The 27,586-nt window shown below is 53.0% G+C and overlaps 4 protein-coding genes across 8 annotated transcripts; 2 read left to right on the top strand and 2 right to left on the bottom strand.

The window, feature by feature from the left end:
• Positions 1 to 11: 11 nt before the first annotated feature.
• Positions 12 to 4,166, bottom strand: LTB4R2 (leukotriene B4 receptor 2). 3 transcript variants are annotated; one of them, XM_032619245.1, is made up of 2 exons: positions 4,098 to 4,166; positions 12 to 1,164 (listed from the first exon to the last, which is right to left on the bottom strand). In XM_032619245.1, exon 2 carries the CDS (start codon positions 1,142 to 1,144, stop codon positions 77 to 79), a length of 1,068 nt encoding a protein of 355 aa, XP_032475136.1. In that variant the 5' UTR covers positions 1,145 to 1,164; positions 4,098 to 4,166; the 3' UTR covers positions 12 to 76. The 3 variants fall into 3 exon arrangements, with proteins under 3 accessions (XP_032475136.1, XP_032475126.1, XP_032475146.1); XM_032619235.1 differs by having other exon boundaries at positions 4,059 to 4,130; XM_032619255.1 differs by lacking the exon at positions 4,098 to 4,166 and adding an exon at positions 1,513 to 1,561.
• On the top strand, positions 1,070 to 6,659 carry CIDEB (cell death inducing DFFA like effector b). 2 transcript variants are annotated; one of them, XM_032619304.1, is made up of 5 exons: positions 1,070 to 1,191; positions 4,101 to 4,245; positions 5,392 to 5,541; positions 5,782 to 5,972; positions 6,084 to 6,657. In XM_032619304.1, the coding sequence occupies exons 2-5, from the start codon at positions 4,114 to 4,116 to the stop codon at positions 6,214 to 6,216; spliced, it is 606 nt and encodes a 201-aa protein (XP_032475195.1). In that variant the 5' UTR covers positions 1,070 to 1,191; positions 4,101 to 4,113; the 3' UTR covers positions 6,217 to 6,657. The 2 variants fall into 2 exon arrangements, with proteins under 2 accessions (XP_032475195.1, XP_032475183.1); XM_032619292.1 differs by lacking the exon at positions 1,070 to 1,191 and adding an exon at positions 3,614 to 3,767 and having other exon boundaries at positions 6,084 to 6,659.
• NOP9 (NOP9 nucleolar protein) lies at positions 6,640 to 12,786 on the bottom strand. The gene is made up of 10 exons (XM_032619173.1): positions 12,441 to 12,786; positions 11,783 to 12,226; positions 10,611 to 10,721; positions 10,225 to 10,366; positions 9,293 to 9,485; positions 8,514 to 8,654; positions 7,980 to 8,105; positions 7,578 to 7,814; positions 7,262 to 7,367; positions 6,640 to 6,912 (listed from the first exon to the last, which is right to left on the bottom strand). Exons 1-10 carry the CDS (start codon positions 12,685 to 12,687, stop codon positions 6,755 to 6,757), a joined length of 1,905 nt encoding a protein of 634 aa, XP_032475064.1. The 5' UTR covers positions 12,688 to 12,786; the 3' UTR covers positions 6,640 to 6,754.
• Positions 12,787 to 12,844: 58 nt separating this feature from the next.
• DHRS1 (dehydrogenase/reductase 1) lies at positions 12,845 to 20,579 on the top strand. Of its 2 annotated transcripts, none has more exons than XM_032619278.1 (9): positions 12,845 to 13,112; positions 13,585 to 13,758; positions 14,949 to 15,092; positions 15,236 to 15,315; positions 18,419 to 18,551; positions 18,865 to 19,011; positions 19,560 to 19,629; positions 19,927 to 20,007; positions 20,190 to 20,579. In XM_032619278.1, the coding sequence occupies exons 2-9, from the start codon at positions 13,609 to 13,611 to the stop codon at positions 20,324 to 20,326; spliced, it is 942 nt and encodes a 313-aa protein (XP_032475169.1). In that variant the 5' UTR covers positions 12,845 to 13,112; positions 13,585 to 13,608; the 3' UTR covers positions 20,327 to 20,579. The 2 variants fall into 2 exon arrangements, with proteins under 2 accessions (XP_032475169.1, XP_032475160.1); XM_032619269.1 differs by having other exon boundaries at positions 12,845 to 13,300.
• Positions 20,580 to 27,586: the final 7,007 nt, after the last annotated feature.

Raw genomic sequence — 27,586 nt, 5'->3', positions numbered from 1 at the left:
GTTCCCTGAGTTCTGGGAGGCGATGTAAGGGGATAGGGGAGAGCAGGCCCGGTTGTAGGGTTTGACGTCAAGGACCTCATCCCTGACTGTCCCTCTCCGCCCCGCCCCCAGGGTCTCCATTGCCACGGCCCTGCCCCAGCACTTTGAGCCGAGGGCTAGCTCGGAGCTCCATGGCCCCCACCCTAGACTGGACGCCCCATCGGGCCTCTCCGGAGCCCTCGAAGAGCCGCGTGAGGAAGCGGGGACCCGCCCGGGGCAGTAGATCCCCGGCGGTGAAGAGGTAGAGCAGCGGGTTGACGCTGGAGCTGAAGAAGGCCAGAGCCGTGGTTCCGGCTCGCGCCGCCTGGCCCGCCCCGCCCAGGCTCGCCAAGGCTCCTTCGGGCGGAGCCAGCGCGGCGAGCGCCTGCAGCACGTTGACAGCGTGGTAGGGGGCCCAGAGCAAGCCAAAGGCCAGCACGATGGCGCCCACCAGCCGGCCCACCCGCGCCCCGTGCCGCCTGGCGCCCCAGCGGGTGCCCCGCAGCCGCACCAGCGTCACGCCGTAGCAACCGAGCACCAGCCCGAAGGGCAGCACGAAGGCGGTCAGGGTCTCCAGGCTCAGGTGGGCGGCGGCGTGGGCGGGCGACGGGTGGCACAGCTGGCACACGCGGTCCGCCCAGAGGTGGCGGTACACGGCGGCCGGGCTGGCGAGCACCAGGGCGGCCAGCCAGACGGCCAGCAGCAGGCGGCGGGCCAGGACCGGGCTGCGCAGCCGGGGCGCCAGGAAGGGGCGGGTGACGGCGAGGCAGCGCTGCAGGCTGAGCAGGCCGGTGAGCAGCACGCTGGCGTACATGCTGAGCGCGCACACGTAGTACACGGCCTTGCAGCCCGCCTGGCCCAGCGGCCAGGCCTGCCGGGTCAGGAAGGTCACGAAGAGCGGCGTGAGCAGCAGCACCGAGCCGTCGGCCAGCGCCAGGTGCAGCACGAGCGTGGCCGCCAGCGGTCGCCCCCGTGCGGGCCGCCAGCCCGCCAAGCTCCACACCACGAAGCCGTTGCCAGGCAGCCCCAGCAGCGCCGCCAGCAGCAGGAAGGCCGTGCCTGTGACCCGCGAGGTTTTCCAGCTCAGCAGCGTCTCGTTCCCCGGGGGACCGTAGCAGACCGACATCCCTAGGCGCCTACGGGAGGCTGGAAAGAGCCATGGAGCGCTTTCAGGTAGGGCAAAAGCCCACGTTACGCCTGCTGCCGGTGAGAAGGGACTGTGCCTTCCTCACTCCTCTGCAGCCTGCCTCTCTTCTGTCTGGGAGCTTCTGTCTCTTCCTCCAGGACCCCAGACCCAGCTCAAACACTGCTTCCTGGAACCCAAATCCCCTGCTCTGGGTCAGCCGACCTCCCCAGTCCTGACTCCCAGGCTGTCACTGCCTCCACCTTCCACCCTCCTAACCTGGCCTCTCCTTCTTCGTCCAGCCCCGTTGCCTATACCTCAGGGCAAAAGTGAGTGGAAGGGAGTATGGTCTCATGGGCAGAACTACTTACCCAGCTGGGAGCGAGCAGGGTTGGGGGCCCTCCAGGGGCCTGGGGAAGCCCAAAGGCAAAGGGGCAGTGGGCCAGGTGCCTAATCCTGTCCTGTGCCTGTCAGGTTGTCAGAGGGTGAGGCAAAAACAGGGAGGGACAAGGTGGGGCTCCTCTCGGGCCTTTCCTGGGGCCCCTCCCTCACCCTGCTGCTTCCCATCACTAACACGTCCAGGCGTGTGAGAGCCCGCCTCCCCAGGAAACAGTATAAGCCGAAGGGGTGCAGATAAGGTTCCCTGGTCGTGTGGGTGAGTAGGGACACTACCAGATCCTGCCCCTGGGTCCTGCTTCAGCGCTCATCCCTCCCCACCCCCTGCCCCCCACCCTCTGGTCCCAATCCTCCCACCCTGCAGCTCTTATGCTGTCTGGCCACTCTTGCCTGCACTCAGCAGAGAAGGTGACCCAACTCCTCATTCCCCCAGCTGCTCTACCTTTGCCTGTTTTCAGACTCCTGACCCTGAGACTCAGACTCCTGAGCCCCCTTCTTCCTCAGCTTCCTACCTACCCCTCTCACCTCTTGCCTTGGACCCTGCCCCAGTCATTCTGCCCTCACACCTTTCAGTGGGCTATCAATGGCAGCTTTCAGTGTAAAGCATAGGTTAAGTTCCAGGCGGAATGGGAAGATGCATGGAGGTGTGAGGGGCTTATAGCCTGGTTGAGGAGTCCTAACTGACAACCATGAAGAGGCCACACTGCCAGGCTGCACCAGGATACAACGCAAGGAAAAAGGAAAGGGCGCAGTGTAGAGACTTACTTCTCTAGGTCGTGAGGTTGGGCAAAACTTGGAAAGGAAGAAATTTGGTAGATTGATGAAATTTAGGGAAAGGGAAAAAAGGCTTCTGCCCAGTCAACAGCCAGAAGGGGTTTCCTTGGGAGCCAGGACACCAGTCTTGTCTCAGTTTGGGTTCCCTCCAGAGCAGAGCCTGAGTCGAGGACATGGGTAATCTGGTATTTGGGGAGTCAGGTCGGGAAGCAGGAGGGAGAGAGCAGGGGAAGAGAGGGAAGAGGAAAACCAGTAAGAGTGTATTATTGAATTCCAATATTCAGTGGGCATCAGGAACCTCTGAGTGCACAAAATAACTTCCAGAAAGAGAGAAGATGGGCGTTTATGGCCAGCTCACATTCCCCATTGTTTGAGGGTTGTCCTAGAGGCATTGATGCCCTTATACACACTTGCAGCCTGTACTTGTCAGGGGGCTGAGTGGGCTGCTACAGCTTCAGATAAGACTCCTGGGCAAGAAATCAAGGAGACTTATGCTCATGTGAGGGATTCACTGACAGTGGGAGTCTGAGCTTCCTCACAACTGTTCATCACAACGGCAGCTGAAATCAGAGATGGGACACGGGGCACCGAATGCTAAAGTCCTGATGTCATCAAAGGACCCATCCCCTCTCCGCCTTCCGCATCTCCTTCACGCCTATAAAGTGGCCGATGGAGAAAGGTGAGAGAATGACTAACCCAGTGCAGCTGAAGCCGGCAGTTCTTCTGAAGAGAAGTGTTGAGCCAGCCCCTCCCCTAGCCCACAGAGGGAAGAGCGTGAAAGAGGAAGGCCAGGGTCCTAGAGTCCCAGACAGGATCCTGGTGATTCTCGATCCGTGGATCAGGACCCATCCTCCCCTCGCACCCCACCCAGGCACACTGCCTGGAGGTGTCCTATTTTCTCCAAGCCCTGCCCATCCTCAGCACGGCCTCCCTGTTCCTAAAGCTGCAGTTCATGGCTTTTTCAGTAGGTGGCAGCACGTACAGAGCAAATCACATAACCAGCTTCACACAAATTGGGAGGCAGAAGAAATTGGCCCTAGAAATTACCTCAGTATAAAGAAACACACCGGATATCACATTCCATCCAATTACATAGTTCCCATGTACCCTCACATCACACACTGCCACCAGAGACACACACACAAACTTCCATGGCTTTTGCTGGACGTATCTGGGCCTCGATCCTTCCTCCACCACCCCACTTGGCCCTTCCCCTCCTCCCTCCCCTTGGACTTTGCCCTTCTCACTGGCCAGGCAGGGGGGCCAGAGTCCGGGCTTGACTCAAACCCCACCTCGCTGGGGCTAAGATCCCAGCTCCGTAACAGAAAACACCACCACTTCAGCTCCAACCCCGCCGAGAACCACCGAGCCCAGAACTCCCGGGAGAGGCAACTCTCCTGCTCCTTCCCTCCACCATGGAGTACCTCTCTGCCCTGGACCCCAGCGGCCTGCTCAGGTGATTTCTAACCCTTCTCTCCACTCTCCAGCTCTGGGGATATAGGCAGGGTGACAAAGCTGATTTCAGATCCTGGAAAACTTTCGAATTTGTACCCCTTCCCCTCCCTGCCCCTTTTCACAGTGGGCTTGTCCAGCTCCTGAACCGCCACCCCCCTCCCCCCTCCCCGCGCCCAGTCCGTGGTCTCTCCCTCTCTCCCCGAGCTACTTTAATCTGCACACCTAGATCCCTCCCTCCCAACTTCCCTAAAGCTCCAGCTACCCCAGGCCCATCACCCCCCGCTGCACTCACCAAACCCCTCACTCCTTCTTGACCTTTCTTCCCACCTACCAGGTCAGTAACCAGTATGAGCTCCGATTTGGGCCGTAAGGTCTGGACCTCGGCTCCACCACCCCCGCGACCTTTCCGCGTCTGTGATCACAAGCGGGCCACCCGGAAAGGCCTTACAGCTGCCACCCGCCGGCAACTGCTAGACAAGGTGTGTGGGCCACGTCCCTGGGTTCCAAGAGCAGGGGCAGCCAAGGGGCTAGGGAAGAGTGTGAGCTTGGAATAATGAGCAGGAAGGGCCGCGGCTACATGGCTGCCCCTCCCTCTGAGGGCTAAAAGCAGGGGGGTGAGCCCAGTGGCTTCTGCTGCATTTGAGTCAATTCACTTTTTTTTTTTTCCAAGGAGTGGGCTTTTCTTTGGGGGTGGGAAAGGAGTAGACAGGGTTGGAGGGATAGATTACAGAACTCAGTATGGAACGGCAATTTGTATGACAGATCAAATTCAAATCCTGATTCTGCCGCTTCCTAGTGTCAAAATTTGGGAAGTTACTCAGCCTATCAAAACCTCAGTTTCGGGCTTCCCTGGTGGCGCAGTGGTTGAGAGTCCGCCTGCCGATGCAGGGGACACGGGTTCGTGCCCCGGTCCGAGAAGATCCCACATGCCGCGGAGCGGCTGGGCCCGTGAGCCATGGCCGCTGAGCCTGCGCGTCCGGAGCCTGTGCCCCGCAACGGGAGAGGCCACAGCAGTGACAGGCCCGCGCACCGCAAAAAAAAAAAAAAAAAAAAAAAAAACCCTCAGTTTCTTCATCTGTAAAAAGGGTACAACAATACAACTACCTCCTAAGGGCTGCTGAAAGGAGTAAAAGAGAATAATGTATGTAAAGTGCTACATAGATACTTGACACTAGTGAAGACTCAAAAAGGTTAAAAGTAATTATTACTGAAAATAGTTCTGAAGAACTCTGTGAGGGTCGCGGAGAGTGAGGTGGGACACTGGAGATAAGACCCCGTCGTGACAGGCCCCATCGGCATAGTGCCTATACCCATTCAAGAGAAACTGGCTAGCTTTTCAATTCCTAACCAGTAGACATGGCTTGGAGGGAAGCTGAGAGAGATGACAGTGACATGGTAGGAGCAAAGCAGGAACAAATAGGAAAAGGACAGCCCCTAGTGAGGGTCCCCCAACAACTAAAGAACACCGTGAGCTAGAGCCATTAGAAGGGATGGCAAAGCACCAGGAAGGAGAGTTGGGATATCAGTCAGCATCTAGGGTCAACCGTTGGGTGCTGGGCAGCTGGACAGGGAAGGGGCATGGGATAAGCTCTGCCCCTTCCCTCCTACTTCTTGCCACTGGGCAGGCACAGGAGACTCTGACGCTGAGTGGAGTGCTAACACTGGTGCTGGAGGAGGATGGGACCACAGTGGAGAGCGAGGACTTCTTCCAGCTGTTGGAGGATGACACATGCCTGATGGTGCTGGAGTTGGGACAGAGCTGGAGCCCCAGCAGGGTGAGAGGCCCACACTGGGGCTGCTTAGGCCACTGATCCTTTCTGTCTCTCCCAAGCCTCTTCTGCTACCTAACCCTGATCTTGGGGGCAGAGGCGACGGGAGAGGTGAGGAGTTGTCGAGGACTCCTTATAGTGGACCAACAGTCCAGGCAAGGGTGGGTCTGTCCCAGTGCTGACAGGGATTAGTGGTGAGTGTCAGTATGTGAGGGTCCATTGCACCGATGTGGGGGGCCCCTACAGAGTGGGGTGCTGTCGTATGGCCTGGGCCGGGAGAAGCCCAAGCACAGCAAGGACATCGCCCGCATCACCTTCGACGTATACAAGCAAAACCCTCGAGACCTCTTTGGCAGCCTGAACATCAAAGCCACGTTCTACGGGCTCTACTCCATGAGCTGCGACATTCAAGGGCTCGGCCCAAAGAAAATACTCAGGTCAGAGACCAACATGTCACACTTCCCCACCCCTACAGCTGCACTCCCCTACCCTGTCAGCTAAAACCCCCAGACCCCACCCCGTGACTTCCTCTTGTCTCTGCCCTTCAGGGAGCTCCTCCGATGGGCCTCCGCACTGCTGCAAGGCCTGGGCCACATGCTGCTGGGAATTTCCTCCACCCTTCGTCATGCAGTGGAAGGGACTGAGCGGTGGCAGCGGCAGGGTCGCCTCCAACCCTACTGAGAAGGGGCTCTGAGCTTCTGCCCCTAGACTCATTCCAAGAGACAGACTGTAAGGACTGTGACAGCATCAAGTTTGGGGCCTACACACAGTGCTGTCTCACTAGCCCGCCTGTTTTCCCCAGTCTTCTGATCCCATAGTGACAGGCCCATCAGCCTAACGCCTTCTACCCCAGCCTATACCCATTGCTGAAGAATACTATCCATTCCTAGCCATCTTTGCAGCCTCCCACTTACCCTGAAAGGCCACACAGCCTGTCCACAGGCATCTGGATCCCACCCTGATTGCTGCTCCATCTAGAGGTCCTTACCACTCCCCTCCTGTCCCTAAGCTCCCCAGTGCCCTGAAGAAAGCCCTCTCTGACTTTACCTTGAGATCTCTATTTCTTTGTACCCTTCCCCCACAAAATAACAAAGGTGTTTCCAGTAAAAATATAAAAATGTTTATCAATAAGACTTTTGACTCCAGTTTAAACTAGGAACAGGACAGGATACTCCGTTTCCTCGTGCCCCATGAACACCCAGTCCCAGATCCAAAGGCCTTAGTCTTCAAGTATTGAATTCAAGGCCCGCCTCCGCTTGGCCACCGTCCCCTGCTGCTGTTCCCAAGCCTCTCGCCGCTTCAGAAAGGTAGTCAGGGCCACGTTTCGAGCTACATGGTGGCCAAAAGGGTCCCTTATCAGCTCCTGGTTCCGCGCCCCTGCAAAGGGAACCATTCGTGTTCAGTATCACCATGCAGTCACCCACCCATCCTTGCAGAGACTCTACTTGGGGTGAAAGTCCCTCCATTTTTTTGGAACCCTGGGTCTGCCTCAGGATAGAGTTAACACCTCACTGTCCAAAGAAGAGAAGTCAGGAGGAGGGGTGGGAGCACAGGGCTGCACAGTCCGCAGAGGGGCAGGGGAGAACAGACTGCCAAGAACCCGTGGCCAAGACCACCCTTTGGAACTGAAGTCTCTGCTTAATTTAGGTCCATTCCCAGCCACCCAGCTCTTTAGAGTGAGGAAAGGGGACATTTGGAAAGGTCAAAGATCGGTGCTGGTACTCACCCAGCTCAGCAGCAATTTCCTTCCGGGCCCCCAAGGCTGCCCCACTCCAGATGGCATCAAGCACACGGCTGCCGTGGCGACTACAGGCCAGAGCCACATACTGTCCCTGCATTGAGACAAGCAAGGTAGGGCCCTCTAGGGCAGTCCACAGAAGTGTGTTGGGTGGGGGTGGGCATGAGGGCTGAAGTTCAGAGGCTGAGTTGAAGCAGTCTAGGAACACATCCTCTCTGTGACTCCGAAGCACAGTCCTGGGGGAAGCTCACATTCTCTAAATGGAGGATGGCAGAGGAATCAAAGCAGAAGCCAGAAATCTAACCTTTAGGGTCTTCAGCACCCGGCGGCACTGCTTGCGTGTCACGGAGGGGCTGGTCAGGACAGCATCAAGCACATGGGAACCAGCAGGGCTTTGGGCCAGAGTCAGAAGCTGTGGTCCTGTCAAGGCACCCAAACTTCGAAGTATAATACCAGGACTGGAGAAGTGCAGCAAATGCTGGAGCAGTAGAGACCCAAGGACTGTCACTTCCCCCAGGTCCCTGGCGGTGGCCATTTCCACCTGGAAGGACAGAGACAGGGAATTAGGAGGCAGCCACCAAACTGCCACCTTCACTTGGATGAAGCCAGAGATCTCACCACCCTCACCTCAGTGGTGAGGGGCTTCCTAAGCCCTGGGAGGCCTGGTCCCCAGTTAGTCACAGGTTTGGCCTCTCCCCTACCTCACCTGGTGCTCTGCGGGCACTGCCCCCTCCTCCTCTGCCAGTCCATAGTACACCTCATAAGTCATCAAAGTGGCAAAGAGAGGCACACAGGCCACTTGCCGGGAAGAGGGCTCTGCACAGTGGAACGCCTAGAAAGGAAGACAAAACATGAAACTGAGAACTAACCTCAAGTAATTCATCCCTAACCTCAACTTCCCAGACAGGGGATAGCATTCAGGACAGATGAGAATGCCTAACTCCACAAGAACATAAGCTGCATGCGGACAGGATCTCATCTGCCTTGCTGTATCCACAGCCTCCATATATGTAACGGTCTGAATAAATATTTATTCCTTAAAACTTCTCTCTCTGTCCTGGGAGACTGTTTTCATTCCAGGGCCATGAGATGGTTTTGGCTTCATTTCCCCCTGTATCTGTGAACTCCCTGGGCACTAGACCTCTTGGGTTCACAGATACAACGACTGAAGATTAGCTAAGTCCTAGCAGGTAGAATTTGAACTGAGGGCATAAATGGGTTGCGGGTAACCACCACTCACCTCCAACAACAGCTGTAGGACCTGGGCTTGGTGGATCCCAACTCTGTGGCAGGCCTCGACCAGGGCAATGACTACCCCTGAGTGACCCTGAGCCAGCACAGCTTCCAGGGCAGGGCTTAGCTCCTCAAACACGGGGGACAGCTGAGGGGAGACATGGGTTAAAGAATCTGGCATTCTGGTAACAGTGGGCTGAGTTATTGAGAGAAATCTTCCTGCCAAAAACAACTAAAAATGCTAGATAAAACATAAAAGCATTGCCAATGACAGGACTTTGGTTTGGATGGATAAGGAAGGTCCAGAACAAAGGGGCAATCTTAGAGGTGCGGCCTCCCATGGGGAGGGGATTGTAAATGGCCATACTCTCAGGATAAGGGAGGACTAGAATTAAACCTCCCCTTCTACCCTAGATCTCAACCCATGAGATCCCAGGGAAACATGCCTTGGCACTAAGCAGCAAAGGAAATGAGAAGCTAGGACAGCAGCTTCAGTGCTCATGTGGATTTGTAGCCAAGTACCCAGAGACTGCGCGAGCCACGGAAGCTCAGGCTGAGAACTTGAATTACGCCGGTCTCCTGCTGGCATTGGCACCTGAGAGAAGCCAAAGCAAATCCTTTCTGGGAAGAAGGCACCTTTACCCTAAGCTCTGGGAAGCCTCCAGGAATAACTTCTCAAGGGGAACGGCCAGTACACTGTTGAAAATACAGACGCAGGCATACAATAAAGCAAGTCCCAATGAACAAGAACTAAAAGGAACGGACTCAGCCAAGTTCCTGACTCACCAGCTCAGGAGTGGTGATAGCATCCAGGAAACGCTGCAAAGGGAAGTTAGCAATAGGATGTGCAGCCAGGGTCTGCAGCTGTCCTTGGAAGTGATCCTCAAAGAGGCTCTGGAGTCTTGGGGGCTCCGACACCAGCAGCACCTGCTCCAGGAGTCTGGAGCTCGTCTGATCGCGCAGAAATAGCAGTAGGGGACTGGGGACAAGGATAGGGTGATCAGGTAGTCTTCACTTCACTTCAGCCAAAATAACCACATCTTACCATGGTGATCATTTTGAAGTGTACTGAAATAGCAAATCATCACGTTGTGTGACAGGAACTAACACAGTGTTGTACCTCAATTATACTTCAAAAACAAACAAACTTATAGGAAAAGAGGTCAGATTTGTGTTTACCAGAGGCGGGGGCCCTAGGGGTAGGGGGAACTGGCGGAAAGCGATCAAAGGTACAAACGTCCAGTTATAAGATAAATACTAAGGATGTAATGTATAACATGATAAATATAACTGACACTAGTGTATGTTTTTACATGAAAGTTGTTAAGAGTTCCATCACAAGGAATAAAAAATTTTTTCCTATTTCTTTAATTTTGAATGTAAACGAGATGATGGATGTTCACTAAACTTATTGTGGTAATTGTTTTGTGAGGTAAGTCAGTCAAATCACGCTGCACACCTTAAACTTACGCAGTGCTATATGTCAATTATATCTCAATAAAACTGGACAAAAAAATAACACGGCTATATACATATATATCTCATATATACCTCATATATATATATCTCATATATATTTCATATATATACATATGTACACACACACATTCACAGAATGAAAACCTTTGTCTTTTAAAACAAACAAACAAAATACCCATATCATGTCATTCATTTCACACAGCCCACCGCCTTGGTCAATCCTGAGGCCCTGTCCATACCTGCCATCTGCTGAGGAATTGCGGCTACTCAAGTAGCCCATCACAGCATTGCAGAGGTGGGCACAAAACTGGGGCAGCTTGCGGTGTAAGATCTGTAAGGCTACTTGAAGGCAGAAGCTGGAGATCTTGTCAGTGATAAACACTGTGGGGGAGGGCAGAAATAATAAAAGCGGCTTTCCCAAAATCCAGACAACCTATAAAACCTCAGATCTCAGGCAACAAGATTCAAGGGACTATGGACACAAATGGTCTACACAGGGCCTTTACAACATCAAACCAGATAAGATTTGAAAACAAGAGGGATAAGACTGATCAAAATAAGAGCCTTGTTTGATGATCATCACCTCCAAAAAAGATCCCAGATCTCCTCTTATTTCCCTCCTTACCAGCAATGTCCTTCAGAAAGCAGGAGCTCAGGTTCTGAAGACAATTCAAGAAGGTTTCAGGGACCTCGAAATCGGTTGCCTTACATTCCCGAGATGGGGCCCTTTGTGCTTCTGAAGGAAGATCAAGAACGTATGCAGTGGTGAGATCACAAACTGCCATCCAGGAGGAAGAATAATTCCATAGTTGAACAAGGATTTGGCTTGGAAATGCGGAACACATACAACTCAGTTGGTACAACTGAATGTCTCGTCTCGTCTGGATGACTGAACTGAGACTACATATCCGTTTTAATTTCTCTAAGAAACTTCAACCAGCTCCCCCATGGTCCATAGGAGATAGTCCAAACTCCTCAGTCAGGAGTTCAAGGTGTTCCAAAATCAGGCCTCACCTAAACTCACTATCTTATTTCCCAGTGTTTTTCAAAATGTAGGTCTGCTGCCTATGAGTGTATTACGAAATCAATCTAGTGGGTCTCAACCACCTTTTTTTTTTTTTGGCCGCGCTGCGTGGCCTGCGGGATCTTATTTCTCCAACCAGGGATCGAACCCGCGCCCCCTGAAGTGAAAGCACAGATTCTTAATCACTGGACCGCCAGGGAAGTCCTAAGCATTTTTTAAATGTAACACACAAAATAAAATGAAAAAGGAGGGAACTCCCGGGCAGTCCAGTGGTTAGGGCTCCAAGCCTCCACTGCACGGTGTACAGGTTTGATTGGTCGAGGAACCACAAGCCGCATGTGGCTCAGCAAAAAAAAAAAAAAAAAAGGGGGGGGGGCGAAGAAAATATCAGAGTGGGTTGCATGCAGTAAGGGTATTGTTTCCTGACCTTTTGCTTGAATCCAATATGTGTATATATACACATATGTATGTCGAGTCATGTTTAAAAAACTTTTCCATACTGTGAGTTCTGGTTAAAAAAAAGTTTGAAACGCAATGCTCAAGTGAATCATCTCTTCCACTTGCCCCCATTCTTCTAACAGCTGTTCCCTAAACACACCTATGCATCCTCACCTCTGGGCCTCTACACACACTAATCTTTGGCCTGATATCCCTGACCTAATTTCTCTGCTAATTCTTTAAGGTCAGGAAGAAATCTTCTGCTTATTCTCTCCTTCTGAACTTCCTAAACTCTCCTTCCCTCTGGGTCCATATCCCTTTCTTGTAATACTTACCAGGTAACTGGGAGCCACGGTGCCTGGCTCTCTCAGACTCCAGAAGAGTCCCTCCCAATACCTGCAGCAAAGTTCTGACCACGAAGCTGCCATGTGTGTCTCCACAGTAGAAAAGAAAATCATCACACACCTCAGCGGCTAGTCCCAGGCCCAGTTCCTCCAGGGTCTCCAAAGGACCATCCTTCCCATCCTCCTCCTCCTCCTCCTCTGCAGGGTTCCCTAGCAATCGAGGCAGCTGCAGCAAAGCACTTTGCAATACATGGACCCCACATCGATGACAGGCCACAAAGCGCAAGTTGGGCCGCAGAGCAGCCCATACTCTACACAGCGGTTTCAGGGGACTGAACCCCAACAGTTCCTGCAGCATCTCACTACCAGCCCTGTTTGTGGCCAAGGCTAGGGCCTGAGCCTCCACTTCTTTCAAAACATTGTGCACCATCAGCTCTGGAAAAACAAGAAAAGAAATACACTAAAGAGAATGAGAGGAGGCTAAGGTTATGTTCCATCACTTAACCAAGGGGTGGGGAAGGAGGAAGGGGATACAGGAGATGAAACTAAGTCCTCACACCCTGGGGACCCACGAAAATGTCCTTACCGGTCCTGGATTTTATGCCCAACTAAGTGCCTCCCTTGATCCCACCCCAAAGTTGCTCCCTACCTCGTTCTTCTCCCGTCTCGGGGACCTCTTTCAGCGCGGATAGCGCCCGGCGGAAATACCCCAGAGCTTCTGGGCTCAGGTGAGGGTGCGCATCCGGAGCCGGCTCTGAGCGCCCATCCGGAGGCGGGCAGGGTTGTCGCTGGCGGCCTGGTGGGGGGCGCCCCGAGCCCTTGGCTCCGCGCCCTCTTTTGCCACCAGCGGGGAACCGGCGCCCCGCCTGGTGGGGGGAGCGCGGAACCAGCCCCATGAGCGCTTCGGCACCTCTCCGCCAGCAAAGGCTTCCTTAGCCGCAGGGGGCACCTCAACCACTCGCGTACGGGCCGGGGCCGGGCAGAGTTTAGTCACGCCCGCGCGCTCAGGGCGCAGCGTTACACGTCATAGCCCCGCGACTGCCGCTCCGCGGCGGGAGTGGCTGTTTCGGGATCGCCCAGCTCTCGCTTGCCAGTGCTGGCTCCTACCGGTCATTGCCCCGGGCCCGCGGGGTACTCTTTGATCCTCCCCTCCGCGTCGCCAGCGGAAACTGGGTCAGAACGCGGACTTCCACCCCAGCCTCGTACTCTGACCCCGTAGTTGTCACCTCGTCCCGCTCCCGCGGCCAGAATTAAAGTCTTCGACTTCGAGAACTTTGCGAACGAGGCGGCGCGAGAACTCCAGCAGTAGTACACGTGGCCGGTAAGGGGCGCCAGCGCCCTCCACTTCGGGCTCGGGGTCCCTTGGCCTCGCGCCTACCCCCGACCCGGAAGTCTCGCCTCCGGACCAGCGGCCAGTGCTCCAGAGAGCTCAGGACTCCGCGTGGACGCGCTGGGAGGGACCGCCCCGCTACAGTCTCCCACCCAGTTAGCCCCACTCAGAAAGTCTCAGTAAGTGGCCGTCCTGGACAGCCCCACTTCTTCACTCCTTGGCCTCCCAAAAGGGACAACCGGCCATGTCCTGGGGCCTGCACTAGTTATCCCCCTTCTTCAGTCCTTGGCCTCCCAAAAGGGGCAACCAGCCTTGTCCTGGGCCCTGCACTGGTTATCCCCCTCTGAAACTTCTCTCCCATCAAAGGATCTCAGCCTTGGCTCCCCTTCCTATCATTGTCAAGGTCCCCCCTCTGCATATACACTCTGCAGGCTTCCCTCAGAGCAAGTCCTTGCTTCCACAGATTTAACCCCTTCTCTTGTGAGTCATGCCAGCTCCCATGAAGGGCCAGGTGTGCGTGGTTACTGGTGCTTCCAGGGGTATTGGCCGGGGCATCGCTTTGCAGCTCTGCCAAGCAGGTGCCACAGTTTACATCACTGGCCGCAATCTGGACACACTGCAGGCCACTGCTCAGGAGGTGAGTGCTTCTTCTGGGATCCCAGGGGCAGAAACCACCTCAGGGAGCCCTTCCCATTAACCACTCCTCTTAATCCCTTACCTGAAACCAAAATATTCCTCAGTAGACATGAACATTTTTACTCAAAGTGGGATAAGTAAACCCCATAAGTAACTTCAGATCAGGTCATATTTTGCCACCAAGTGAATTTTATGAAAAATCTTGCTGTTTGAGAGCTTCAGGGATTTTGGAGTTGCATCTTAAGAGTTGTGGACCTGTGCTTTTTCTCTGTTTTTGTTAAGACTTTATTGACTTGTACATTTTCACTAGAGTTTTCTACTGAATTTCAGTTAAATAAATACTGGGGTGTGTTTGATAGGCTAGGCACTGAGTGAAGCACTGGGGTTACCAAGATTAGTAAGACATAAGTTCTGCTTTTAAAAGAGAGTCCAGCAGGAAGTCTAAGGCAGAAACGGATCATTTCAATGTAATGTGAATACAGTAAGTGATGAAAGTAATTAATATGAATATGGTAAGTGATAAGTGTGCCCAGAATGCACTGGAAATATGGGTGAGCAGTTAGGCAGGGAGGTCAGAGGGTGGGACCCAGAGCATGGATCTGGAGAATATGATGATGGTTCTTGAATAAGATCTTCTTTCTCTGAAGTTAGAGGATGGGGGCACATTTGTAGAGGGTGAGGCAGAACAGGAAGTAGAGATAGTTCATGTCTGAGAGCTTTGATTTCTCATTTACCAGGCAGAAGTGTTGGTGGAGTGAGGGTAAGAGGGCTGTGATTTTAAGTTGGGATTCCACATGAGTGGTGAAGAGTGGGAGCTAAGGGCACGTGAAATGGAAATGACTAATAATGAGGAAAAAGATAGATACTCATTTCTCAAGGGCAGCCTCCAAGCCTAATTTGTCCCTCACCTTCCACATGCAGAGTACAATGCCTTGCTCATGGTAGGCCTCAGTAAATGTCTATAGATTTTAAACCTGGGATCCCCATCAACATTACTCTACAATGACAGGACCTAGCATTCCTGAAACTCCTCCAACAGGCACCAGAGGGCAGTATTGCCACCATGTTCCCTCAGCTGCTGGCTGTGAGTCCTATGATTGCCTTAGCTTCCACGCTGGCAGTTGAGGGGAGCTGTGTTGTGTCTCTTACTATGTTCGACAGGAAGCTCATATCCTCTCTAATCCTCTCCAGGCACAATCCCGAGGGGGCCGGTGTGTGCCCGTGGTGTGTGATTCAAGCCAGGAGAGTGAAGTGCGAAGCCTGTTTGAGCAGGTGGATCAAGAACAGCAGGGGCGTCTGGATGTGCTGGTCAACAACGCCTATGCTGGGGTCCAGGTGCTCTTTGAACTTTGACCCCAGCTCCACACTCCTGACCTTTCCCTCTGACCTGAGTCTTCATCCCCACTCATTATCCCTTCCATTATCCAGCCCCTTCCTGCCTTCAAAGCATCCTATTCACCACTCTCCCTGTCTTCCAGGCGATCCTGAACAACACTAAAAAGGCATTCTGGGAAAGCCCCGCCTCCATCTGGGATGATATCAACAACGTTGGACTCAGGTAGGTGCCTCCCCTGCCACCCCGCTAAGGGCCTGGGCTCCCCTCACTCAACCAGGCTGAGGGCCCAGACGTTTTCCCATGTGCCCTCTCCTTTTCCCTCTGATCTTGTCTCTCTTCTCCCTTCTGTCCCATTTGTCCACTAATCTCTAAAGAAGTTTAATCCAGGTGAATCTGTACCTAAGAATGTCAACTTTTGCCTTGTTTCTGTCAGTAATTTTCATCTGAATTTGCCCTTGCCCTCCCTCCTGCCTCATTTTCTTCCCATCCAAATGCATGACCCAGAAGGGAGCCTCTTTCCCTCAGTAAAGCATGCCACCTATAGTCAGTATTTCCGAAGATGGCTAGAGGAAGAAATTGTTTTGTTTTAGATCAGAAGAAGGTCAATAAGGAAGAGTGAGTGCCAGCTATCTTAGCCTTTCCCTCCTCACTCCAGACCCACAGGCAAGGGTACTCCCAAGTCCAAGTTGGGAGGGCAGGGGTGTCATGGGGTTACACATACATCTGGCAAAGGAGTGAGATGAAACACCGCATTAAGAGTTCACCTAGCATGACATACATCAGTTAGGTCTGTGTTAATTGTTGGAAAGAGGGTACCCTCTCAGAAACTACACTGCGTGGATGTGATCAGCTACCTGTGGGAGTCACCAAGAGATTATATGCAAATTTACTTCTGAAGCCTCTAAGGACACTCAGGGCTTCTAGTGGCAACCCCAGGGAAGCAGGATTAGAATCCACTTGTCATTTCCCAAGTGGAATAAAGGTTGTGAGGACAGAGGGGGATGGTCAGCCAACAATCAAGAAAAGAAAACCCGGACTTCCCTGGCAGTCCAGTGGTTAAGACTCCACCCTTCCACTGCAGAGGGCATGGGTTCAATCCCTGGTTGGGGAACTAAGATCCCGCATGCCGCATGGTGTGGCCAAAAAAAAAAAAGAAAGAAAACCCAAAGAGCTAGAGATTGGCAACACCCATATCCTTAACCCTCCAAAGAGAGGGGCCTTCCACACTCTCATCTCCTGCTGGTCAGGGTTTTGAGCCTGTGAAGCAAAAGCCTGGACCCCGCCCTAGAGCTCTGATGAATTCTCCAAGGCGAAGGTCACTCTGTGAGCCTCCTGGAAGTGCACCAACATCTCCTTTCACCTCCCACACACACATTCACATTGACTGTGCCTTTCTTCTGCATTGCCTGAGGTCAGGCTTCCTTTTGATACCATACTCTACTTGTTTTCATTTGGAGGGTCCTGTTTCCCTTGCGATACTGGTTACCAAGTATGTGTGTGTTCTTTTTTTAAAAATATACTGTGAAGACCAGTACAGTCTTATTCCCCTAGTCACCACTGCTTCCTCTTTTGCCTGAGATATAGCTACTGTTAATAGCCTAGTATATATTCTACCATTCATTTAAATATTCCACTAGGAAGAGATACCATAATTTATTTATCTAACCCCTTATTTGTTGCAACAGTGGAAAATAATTAGGTCAAAAAATATAACTTCTTAAAGATTTTAGTAAGCATTATCAAACTGTCCTCTAAAAAGACCCCACCAATTTATAATCTCACAACAGTGAAGGAGGATATCTGTTTCCCCGTGTCCTCAATCATACTAGACAATATCAGGCCACGAGGTCAGGCAAGTTTCGCCATCTAATAGGCCAAAGATATCTGAAGGTGTTTTTTAATTTACACTTCTCTATTATTTGTGAAGTTGAGCTTTTCTTTTTCACTTTTTATTGGTTCTTGATTCTTTTGTGAGTTGTGTTACCAATTTATTCTTTTCACATCAATTTATGAGAGATCTTTGTACAAGATCTTTAGATTCCTTTGATGTGTGTTTTACAAATATCTTTCTCAATTTATTACTCATTGCTTGCATGTATGCTCTCCTCAGCTATGTATACTTAATTGTGTACACATGTATGTATTTGTACATCTTTCTCTCTATATATATGTTTTACTGTTAAGAAGTCACATTTCTATCTAGGTGTGATACTGAGACAGGTTTTCCCTACCTCAAGTTTATGAACACATTGTCATGCTTTCTTTTAGTGCTTTTGTGCACTCATTTTTTTATATTTTGAGAATGCATTTTAAAACAATAAATGAGGTAGAGAACAAATCCCACCCACTAAATAACTGACCAGTTGTTCCAAATCCATTTATTGTTTGGTCCGTCTCGCCCTGTTGGTTTGAAATGTTCTGTTTGTAATTTGCTGAATTCTCCTTTACACTTGGATTAATTATTGAGTATTTTGTTTCATTGACTTACTTATGTATTATTATGCCAGTCCTGCATTTTTTTTAACTATTACTGTACTTTTTTTTTTTTTTTTTTTTTTGGCGGTACGCGGGCCTCTCACTGCTGTGGCGTCTCCCGTTGCGGAGCACAGGCTCCGGACGCGCAGGCCCAGCAGCCATGGCTCACGGGCCCAGCCGCTCCGCGGCATGTGGGATCTTCCCAGACTGGGGCACGAACCCGTGTCCCCTGCATCAGCAGGCGGACTCTCAACCACTGCGCCACCAGGGAAGCCCCTCATTGTACATTTTAACGCAGGTTGGCTGGGTGAGGGGAGCATATCCCCCTCACCGACACGATGTTACTCTTCCTTCTACAGAATTTTCCTGGCTCTTCTTACACATCTGTTCTCACTGAGCTTTAGATTGTTCTGTTGATCTCTCCAGGAGTCTTACTGAGATATAACTCCCATTGACTGGACTTGTGCATTAGTTTAAGTAGAACTGATGTTTTACACGTTGATTCTTCTAAGCAAATTATGTCTGTACTTGTTCTTTTATATTAAGCAGAACTTTATAGTTTTTCCTTGTAGGTCCTATACATTTATTATGTTTTATCCCCTGAGCTATTTTAGCTTTGCTATTGCTGTCATGACAGAGTGCTTTTCTTCCATTACAGTCTTCTAAAGATTGCTGTTTCTTAACCTCCGGTGGTTAATATTACCCGTGTCCCTCTCAGAATGTGCCCTCAAGCCCTTGATTCACCAGGTTTGCGGCCTTCTCCTGGATCAGAAGCCATTAGGGGGCAGAAGAAACTTCCCGAGACAGCCCTGAATGTGGTTCATTCCTTCTTCTTTGCCCCACCTTCTAGAGGCCACTACTTATGCTCTGTGTATGGGGCACGGCTGATGGTACCAGCTGGCCGGGGGCTCATCGTGGTCATCTCCTCCATTGGTGGGCTGCAGTATTTCTTCAACGTCCCCTATGGCGTGGGCAAAGCTGCGGTGAGGACCCACTGGCACAGGGGTTGGGGACAGTCGTGGTACCCATAGCTCAGGAGAGACAGTCCCCGGTAGTCAGAGTGGTGAGGCTGACTGATCCTCACCTCTTCCTCTGCCCCTGCATGGATGGTTCCTTTGCCTGGGCTCCTCTCAGCTGGCCAGCCTAGGCAGCGCACTGGGGAAGGTGGACAGCTGAGACAGGGCTCCTGGGAAGGCCGGGGGGTTGGGGCATCCTTGGTGGAAGCAGGGAAGGCAGGGGAGGGAGGTGACGTGACCAGGTGCCCTGGCTCCCACCTGGCCTTCTGTCCCTCTGCAGTGCGACAGGCTGGCTGCTGACTGTGCCCAGGAGCTGCGGCGCCACGGGGTCAGCTACGTGTCGCTTTGGCCAGGGTTGGTGCAGACAGAACTGCTGAAGGAGCACGTGATGAAGGAGGAGAACACTGCCGATCCCCTTGTTGAGCAGGTTGGCAAGGGGAGGGCGAGGGTGGCAGAAAATGTGGGGATCAGCCACTCCATCCCCACATCCTCCAACCACAAGACAGTAACAACAGAGTAAATACCCAGGTGCTTGTCGCAGCAGGCGCAGGGCTGAGCACTGACACACATTATGTCCTTTTCTCCTGTAAGTGAGACGGTGTCTCCATTTCCCAGACGGGGAAACTGAAACTCAGGGAGGCTAAGAAACTTGCTCAAGGTCACATGTGCCATAAGTGGAAAGATTATCCGGCTCCAAAGCCCATGCCCTTGACCTCTGCTCTGAACTAATCTAGAAGGCCCAGACATAATTGACAACCCTACATCCTTCCACTTAGGAAAGGCAGTTGGTCCTGGTCCTGGGGTACAGGGCTCACTGGATGTGGGGAGGAATGATTCCCGTACCTACTGAGATGCTGAGTCCTGCAGGTGCAGTGATGAGGGCCTCTGTCTCCTGGACAGAAGCTGAAAGCAGGGAAGGGACTTGGGCAGTGCTCTTGGAAATTAACCCTTCACTTCTCTGCCCCTGTGTTTCAGTTCAAATTTCGTTTCTCATCTGCGGAGACCACAGAAATGAGTGGCAAATGTGTGGTGGCCTTGGCAACAGGTGAAAAGGTTGGGGGCGGCTGGTAACAGGAAAGGGCGTGGAGGATCTTCAGGGTGGTGGCAGCCAGTTCAGGGTCCCGAGCCAGGAATATGCCCTTCTCTTCTCTGGCGTCTGGAGCCCCAAAGGGTCCGACGCCCAGTTTGAGGTGCGGGAGCCTCAGGAACTGGATCCTGGGAGAAGAGCCAGAGGCCCAGGAACCTTCCTAGAAACAGAGAGAAACAAGTCTGGGTCCCTAAGCCTGTCTCGGTAGTGCCCTGGGCCACACCCGGGCCGTCTCAGCTGTCTGTGTGCCCACAGACCCCAATATCCTGAGCCTAAGCGGGAAGGTGCTGCCATCCTGTGACCTGGCACGGCGCTATGGCCTGCAGGACGTTGATGGTAAGAGCTCTGGCCCAGCAGCCAGCCTGGACCTCTCTTCTTTCTCACCCGGCTCACCCCTTCTCCCACTCTCTCTCCCTGTTCCCTCCTCCCTCACCTTCCATTCAGTCTCCTCAGCCGGGGTGGGGGTGTCCGAGGAGTGGGAAGCAAGGGTCTAATCCTTTTTTTCCTGTGGTCCGCAGGCCGCCCCGTCCAGGACTATTTGTCTTTGAGCTCCGCTCTCTCCCATGTCTCCAGCCTGGGCTGGTTGGCCTCCTACTTGCCTGGCTTCCTCCGAGTGCCCAAGTGGGTTATGACCCTCTATGCTAGCAAGTTCTAACCCTCCTGGCCTGACACAGTTCTGCTCCCCTTTGGGCTGAGTGGTTGGCCTATCGCAGTGGAACAAGGCCGCCTTTCCCGCCCACCTGCTGCATACCCTTGATCTGAAGAGAAGACCTCTGCCGTGTGCCCTGGTTGAGCCCTAGGGGCCTTTATAGGTCCTTCTTCAGGTCTTCCTTGCCCCTGCGTTTTACTTTTTGCCTTAATATTGAAAAATGTTTTGGGGGCTAATAAAGGTCTCGTTTCTCCTTCAGCTTCTTTTCAAGTGCCAATTCTATGCTCAGGAAGGTATTAAGTACTTGAGAGAGAGACCTAGTGGTATGCAAAATGTGTAGGTTCTCAAGGATCTCGATCCCCAGCACAAGCCCCTTTACTCCACGTCTGTTCCTCCTCTTGCCTGTAGAGCTGCCCATCTCAGGAGCACCTGCCCTTTGGCTCCCATGCCCCAGCTGGGGAGCAGGGTCCTCCACAGCCAGAAGCAGGCACACCCCAGTCCCTCACTGCTTTCCCACCCCCTCATTCCGCCATCTCTTCAGGGATGCCTGCTGCCTTCTAGCTGGGCCTGATCCCTGGTTGAGGCCCAATCCAGGAAGGGCAAGCTCCCTGGTGTTCACAATTTCCCGGAATTTGGGAGGAAAGTACTCTCCAGATCCACGTGAGAGGCAGAAGAATAGTTGATGACACCGGCACTTCACATCCTCCCTCCTGGGATGGCACCACCTGAACTGCTTTAGGAAGAACTGACTGCAAGAACCCTTTAGGGCTGCCTTTCCTGCTTGGGGGTGGGGGGGGGGTCTGTCCCAGCCCGAGGCAAGGCAACAGGGTGTGTATTCCAAAGAGGAGCTGAGGGCCACTCTGAGGGCACCTTCCCACCAGCAGCCTCGATGGCCATCAAGGTTAACTGGATGGCTGCTGTAAATCAGAGTGGCATAGATAATTTCTAAACTTCAAAAAAGGCAGGGTGAGCTGAGGCTTCCCAAGGCTCCCCATAGAGTCTGCAGAAGCTGTGATCTTCCTGTGGCTTTTGGGGGGCCGCCCCCGGTTACTATTCTAGTGGGTGCTGGGGTGGCCCACTGGCTGGTGAGAGCTGGTTGTGTGCATCTCTTCCAACCCTGCAGTCAGTGACTTGACAGTGGTCGCTTGAATTCAGCTATGGTGCGAGTATGTATGGCACAGGAGTCCACAGCTGCTGCCAATCAGGCCACTTTTTAAGAGAGAGCCAGCTTCTCAGCGTGTGACTAGAGCCGCGTACTTAAATTCCACCATTTACCCAGGCACCCCATTCAGATCGCAGTGATCAGATTTCCTCACCACCCACTCACTGCCTTCCACTCAGCACCCTAAATTCCCCTAAGATTGGTGAGGGGCAGCAGCAGTTGCCTGTATGCTTTAAGAAGAAGGACAAGCACCTCAGGATCTCCTCCAGCCTTCCGCACCCATCTTTAAAAAACATCACTGGAACAGATCCTTTCGTGAGGGCCTTGTTCCCTAAACGCCACAAGGTATCATGGGAAGAACATGGGATTCAAAGTCATACAAATCTGTGCACAAATCCTAACTTCACCACTTTGGAAAGTAAGTGAAATAACATACGCACCAAGCAATGTGTAGCCACTAAAGTTGTCGATTCTTCCTCTTAACAAACATTTAAGAGTATGCTCTGCACCAGGCACCATTCTTGGCTTTGGGAGAGCAGAGAACAAGACAGACCAGGCTTCAACCCACAGAGGACTTTCATTCAGCCCTGGAAGACCTTAGAAGTCAGCTAGACCTTCGACTTACCTTAGGAAGTGAGTGAACTGGGTCCCCAAGAGTACATCAACGCAGACTTCAGCCTCAGCCCTGGTTATCTCAAGAAGCCGGAGGGAGCAGTGTTCTTTAAGAGACACCACACTGCCTCCCTCCAACAAGACTTAATTAATCTTAGAAACATAAACAATGGAATGGAGCTCTGAGAGACTGAAACGTGGACAGTGAGTGTTGATTGGAGGTAGAAGAGATTCAAGATCTGAGAAACCCAGTAGCAGAGTCTTAGGACATTTGGGGGATTAGTATTCATTCAGAAAACATTTATTTGACACCTGCATTCTGCCCAGCACCATACTAGGCACCAGGGAAGACTAGTTCAATTTGGTGAGATGGGTGCTATAGTAAGTTTACACAGTACCCTGACAGTACAGGAGGGAGCAACTGGCTCCATTAGGAGAGTGAAGGAAGTGATACTGACTAGAGGCTTAAAGAATGGCAAGAGAGAAGGTGGGAGGGGGTTCATTTTTTCTAACTATAAAAAAAAAAAGGCAGGTACTGAGGCACCAAATGGTGCAGGACAGCTAGAAGTTGGTATGACGTAAGTGTAGATGTGGTATGGGATAAGTTTCCAGGGAGAAAGGAGATGAGTAAAGATCAGTGATTAAGATTTAAATTGTGGACAGTAGGTTTCCACCTGAGGGATTCATCTTAGATGCTGAGTGACTATTAAGGAAGTGCTCCCAGGGGAGCTGGGTGGAGGGGGAGAAGCCAAGCAAGAGCTCCAGTTCAGCCGTGGAGGGTGGCTTCCCTCAGAGCCCAGGGGAGAGCCCTGGAGTATAAGGCCTCAGGGTAGCCCTGCCTGGAACAAGGGAGCCAGGCTTTCATTCCCCACCACCACCATTGAGTAGTCACCAGTCACACTTTGGCCCAGGTGGGGCCAGGCAAGGCAAAGCAGCTCCAGGAGGTCATGGGCACCCTTCCAAGAGGAGCTGCAGGTGTCGACCTTGAAAACACGTTGAAGGGGGTGTCATGCACGAACATGGAAAAGGGCATCTGAGGGGATCTGGGCAGAGCATTAACACTGTAAGCTCCAGGGGGGTTTAAGCCAGAGAGGAGCGTGCACTGATCTGTACTTGAGGAAGCTCACCGGGGCTGAGGTGTGGGGAGGATGAACCAGAGGGAGGACAGGCAGGCATCAGAAGAGCTGCCCAGAGGCTGGCCAATATCCCGGGATGTGATGGCAGCGGAGGTGTGGGCTGAGGAGAGATTGTAGGAGGCAGAGTCAATAGACAGGGCCTGTAGGAAGGGAGGTGGGGCTGGTGCAGGACTGCCGTGCTGTTACCACTGGCATGGGGGCCGTGAAAGCAGCAGCAGGCACAGAGAAGGAAAGAATGTGCCGGAGTTGTGAAGGAAATCAGCCGTGGAGAGACACGGGCTGGCTGAGATACAGCCCCTACCCCTACCAGAGCAAATCTAGGGACTTGGCCGGTCCCCAGAAGATGCTTAATCCCCTAAGGGAGCCCAGGGAAGGATGGAGAAGAGATTTTTGATTAGCATTTTAAAATTTACATTTCTAAAAGGTGACATTCACATGGGTCAGAATCCAAAAGGTATATAAAGGTGTACAGTGAGAAGTCCCCCCTCCTATCCCTGCTCACTAGTGCCCAGTCCCAACCCAGAGGCAGCCAGCACTACCATATTCTTGGGTAGCCATAGAGAAAGCCCACGCCTGTACAAGCAAAGAGCTAAGCATATTTCAGAGAAGAGATTTGACTGCGTGCAAATCTGGGCCTCTCTTTCTCCAGCTAAGGGGTTGTATTTTCCGGTCTCTGAGGCCTATTATGGCCCTTGTGTTCTACACTTCTAAGCAAGGAGCAGCCCTGGCCCAGAGGCCCCACCCCTTCTCACGTTGTTAGGCAGGTGCTCCCATTACCCAAAACTTCCCTACCCCGCTAGCAGGGAGGGAAAGAGAAAGAGCAGCGGAGGGCCTAATGGATGGAGGAAAATGGCTGCAGAGAAGCAGGGGCGGTGCCAAGGAGCCCAGCCTCATCAGCCTGACCAGCCCTGGCCTCCTCAGAAGCGGACCCACACTGCACCTGTGAGATGCACGTCACGCCTGAAGTGGATTCCTCTTTTCTAGGGCAACTGCCCAAGGGTTTGGCGTGCCAAAGTGAGGCCAACCGTGGAGCTTCTGCTCCCAAGGAGTCCCCAGGGATGTAGCTCTGACCGATTGGCTGACACAAAACAAGGTGATGGAAGCAGGCCTGAACCATGGCATCTCAGATGCCAGCTTCCGGGACGAGTCACGGAGGAGGACTTCCCATCGGCTCCTGAAGATCCCTTTGGGTGATGTGAATGACAGTGGTGTCAGGATTCAGGCATGGGGAATGAAGAGCACACACAAGGCCCCAGAGGAGCCCAGCCTAACAGACAAATCAAGGTGAGATGGTCGGGCCCAGACCCACCCTTTTTCCCTCCTCATCCTGGCTCCTACCCACCCATGGCCCCCACTGTTTTGCATGTTGCATGAGGTCCCTTCAGCTCCTGCTCTCCCTGTCACTGGGGAGGGCCCCCGCCATGACCTCAGAAGTTGCTTCGCCTCAGCCTGTCCCCCATCCCATCTGGTCCCCGGTCTTCACCCCCTAGGTTGGGCCACACCTCTACACAACCCCTCCTCCCCGGACCTTCGGCCTGTGTCCTCTCCGGCCTCCCACCCTTCCGCCGCTCCTCCTAGCCCCTCGGGGCCGCCTCAGCTGCCCTTCCCCCCGGGCCCTCCACACAATTTTCTCCCTTCCCTTCCATCTCCCAGTCAGCTGGCTTTTGTTGCAGCCTCCTCCTTGCCCAGCCCTGGGCAGGGCGAGGCAGATGGGCACAGGCAAGCTTTAGAAGACAAAGGTCTGGTTCTCAAAGTGCTTTCAGTTATCACCGTGAAACAATTAGACAGTCATGATGAGACCTAGGGTGGGGACTCGAAGGGGCGGGAGGGGTGGGCAGCCAGGCTGCTCCCTGGGCCACAGACAACTCTTGTTCCCTTCAGGTTTCACCTTCCTGGGGGTATTAGAACATCCTTACCCCTGCCTTTCTCTGCAAAACCTCACCTCTGCCTCAGTTCCTGCCTCCAGCAACCAAAGGCATCCTTGCCCATCTCGATCTGTCCTGATTCCCTCTGGGACAGTCACCTTGGCTAGCTTTCCTACACACACACCTTTCTTGGGTGCCCCCGCCCAGGGATCACCCACAGAGCTTTATTACCTCCTGTTTAACCAGGCTGGCCTGGTTCATGTTGAGCTGCAGAGGCAGGTCTGAGCAGGGGCTGAGGATGGGCACAGGCGGGACCTTCTCTGGATGGATGGATGGATGCCACTGCCCTCTGCACAGAGGCACCTGCAGAGCTCAGAAGTGGGCCAGCTCCCGCCAGGGCCCAGTGCAGGCTCGCTGGGAACAAGGTCAAGGGGTCACAGGGCCTGCCTGGCAACTTGTGTGCCAGAAGAGGAGAGGACCTGGAATCCGGCTGTGCTTAACTTGATAATGGGGGAATCTGGGAAGGAAAAGGACCCTTCCCTAAGCCCTTGAAATGGAGGAGGCTGCGAGGAATGCTGGGAAAGAGGCAGAGGGATGAAGTGGGGTCAGCTTTGCGCCATTTCTGTTACAAGTATGAACATATATGCTCCCATCCTCGACAGGCAGGTCTTGTCTCCCCCTTCCTTGGAGAGGTGGTTCCAGAAGAAACAGGCAAAGCTGGAACTCCACGAACAGATACTACTCCAGCAGCCCTGGAGGGGCTGGTGCAAGAGAAGGAAAGGCAACTGGCCTCCGGGCTTTCGCTGTCACTCTAACACAGCTGAGCCAGCCAGAGACTCGAGGCGCTGTAGAGGCTGAGAGAATTCGTGTTTAATGAGAGCAGCAATGACCTAAACACTCTGCCTAGGTCAGACTTCATCTTTTTTTTTTGCGGTACGCGGCCTCTCACTGTTGTGGCCTCTCCCGTTGCGGAGCACAGGCTCTGGACACGCAGGCTCAGCGGCCACGGCTCACGGGACCAGCCGCTCCGCGGCACGTGGGATCTTCCCGGACCGGGGCACGAACCCGCGTCCCCTGCATCGGCAGGCGGGCTCTCAACCACTGTGCCACCCAGGAAGCCCCAGACTTCATCTTTTTCATCTGCCATATGAGGTACTGTACTCTCTTACAGCTGAGGAGACTGAGGCTTAGGAAAGTTGGGGTATTTGTCCAGAGTTGCAGGTCTTTACTGTGAAAGGGTCTGGATTCAACCAAATATATGACTACAGAGTGCGAGCTCTTTCCCCTGCACCATGCTGCCTCTGCTGCTTGTTTTTTTGGTTTATTTTGTTGTTGTGCTGTTATTGTTATTTGGTTTTGGAGGAGTTTTCTTTTTTGCGCAGAGGGTTGGGGGTTGGGCAGAATGGTGAAAGCATTCCCAAGTTCACTCAGCCCAAGGACCCCTCTGGCCAAATACAGAGTTGCCCTTCTCTCAATGTGACATTTCCTTTCCTCTGCACGTTTGCTCGAGTTGTTCTGGTCCCTGGCTTGCCGCCTGCTCCCCTCAACAGCCCCAGCCCCATTTCCACCTGCCAGAATTCTTCCCACAAGACTCATCTCGGGCTTCCCTGGTGGCGCAGTGGTTAAGAATCCGCCTGCCAATGCAGGGGACATGGGTTCGAGCCCTGGTCCCGGAAGATCCCACATGCCGCGGAACAACTAAGCCCGTGTGCCACAAATACTGAAGCCTTCGTGCCCTAGACCCCTGCTCTGCAACAAGAGAAGCCACCGCAATGAGAAGCCCACACACAGTAACGAAGACCCAGTGCAGCCAAAAATAAATAAATAAATTTAAAAAGAAAAAGAACTCATTTCAACTTCCTAGAAACTTCTGGTTTCTTCTGCAATTTCTCTTGCCCCTTTTCGGGAACCTATGACATTCACTTGGCTCTTGACTGGTATTAGAGCCGTGGATGTCCTCATCGGGTCCCCTAGATAAGGTGGAAAACCCCCTACCCCACCACAACCCCAGGACAGGAGCTGCGTTTTGGCCCCTTCTCCTCCTCCCCCAACACAGATTCACAGAACCTTTGAACCCTGCAGTCAGAACAGAATAGTGCTTAAAGTGTCCAAGCCACCCAGGGTGCAGCTGAGCTCACAGGCCCAGTGGGACCCACTGGTGAGGGGTCCACGCTCCCTCCCTGAGGCGGGTGGGCTGAGCCAGCTAATGGCCGTGGCTGTGCCCCAGGTCTCACACTCCCAGAACTGCAGCCCCACATATTCCTCAGTCCTTGGCTCAGCCCCACGGGCTACACCTTGATCTCGGGTGGCCTCGGCCTGCAGCGGCTTGAAGCAGGATTTCGGTTCCCCGGCCAGAGACTGGAATCAGGCCGCGGCAGTGAGAACACTGAATCCTAGCCACTAGACCACCAGGGACGGTGGCCAGTGACAAGGCCCCTGGCCTGCTGGCTTCGTAGAAATGAATTCCCACAAAGATATGGAAAGTAGTGAA

This window comes from Phocoena sinus, chromosome 2 (assembly GCF_008692025.1).
Source record: "Phocoena sinus isolate mPhoSin1 chromosome 2, mPhoSin1.pri, whole genome shotgun sequence".
Lineage (NCBI taxonomy): Eukaryota > Metazoa > Chordata > Mammalia > Artiodactyla > Phocoenidae > Phocoena > Phocoena sinus.
The sequence above is the reverse complement of the archived record's forward strand: the minus strand, read 5'-3'. Positions and strand labels throughout refer to the sequence as shown.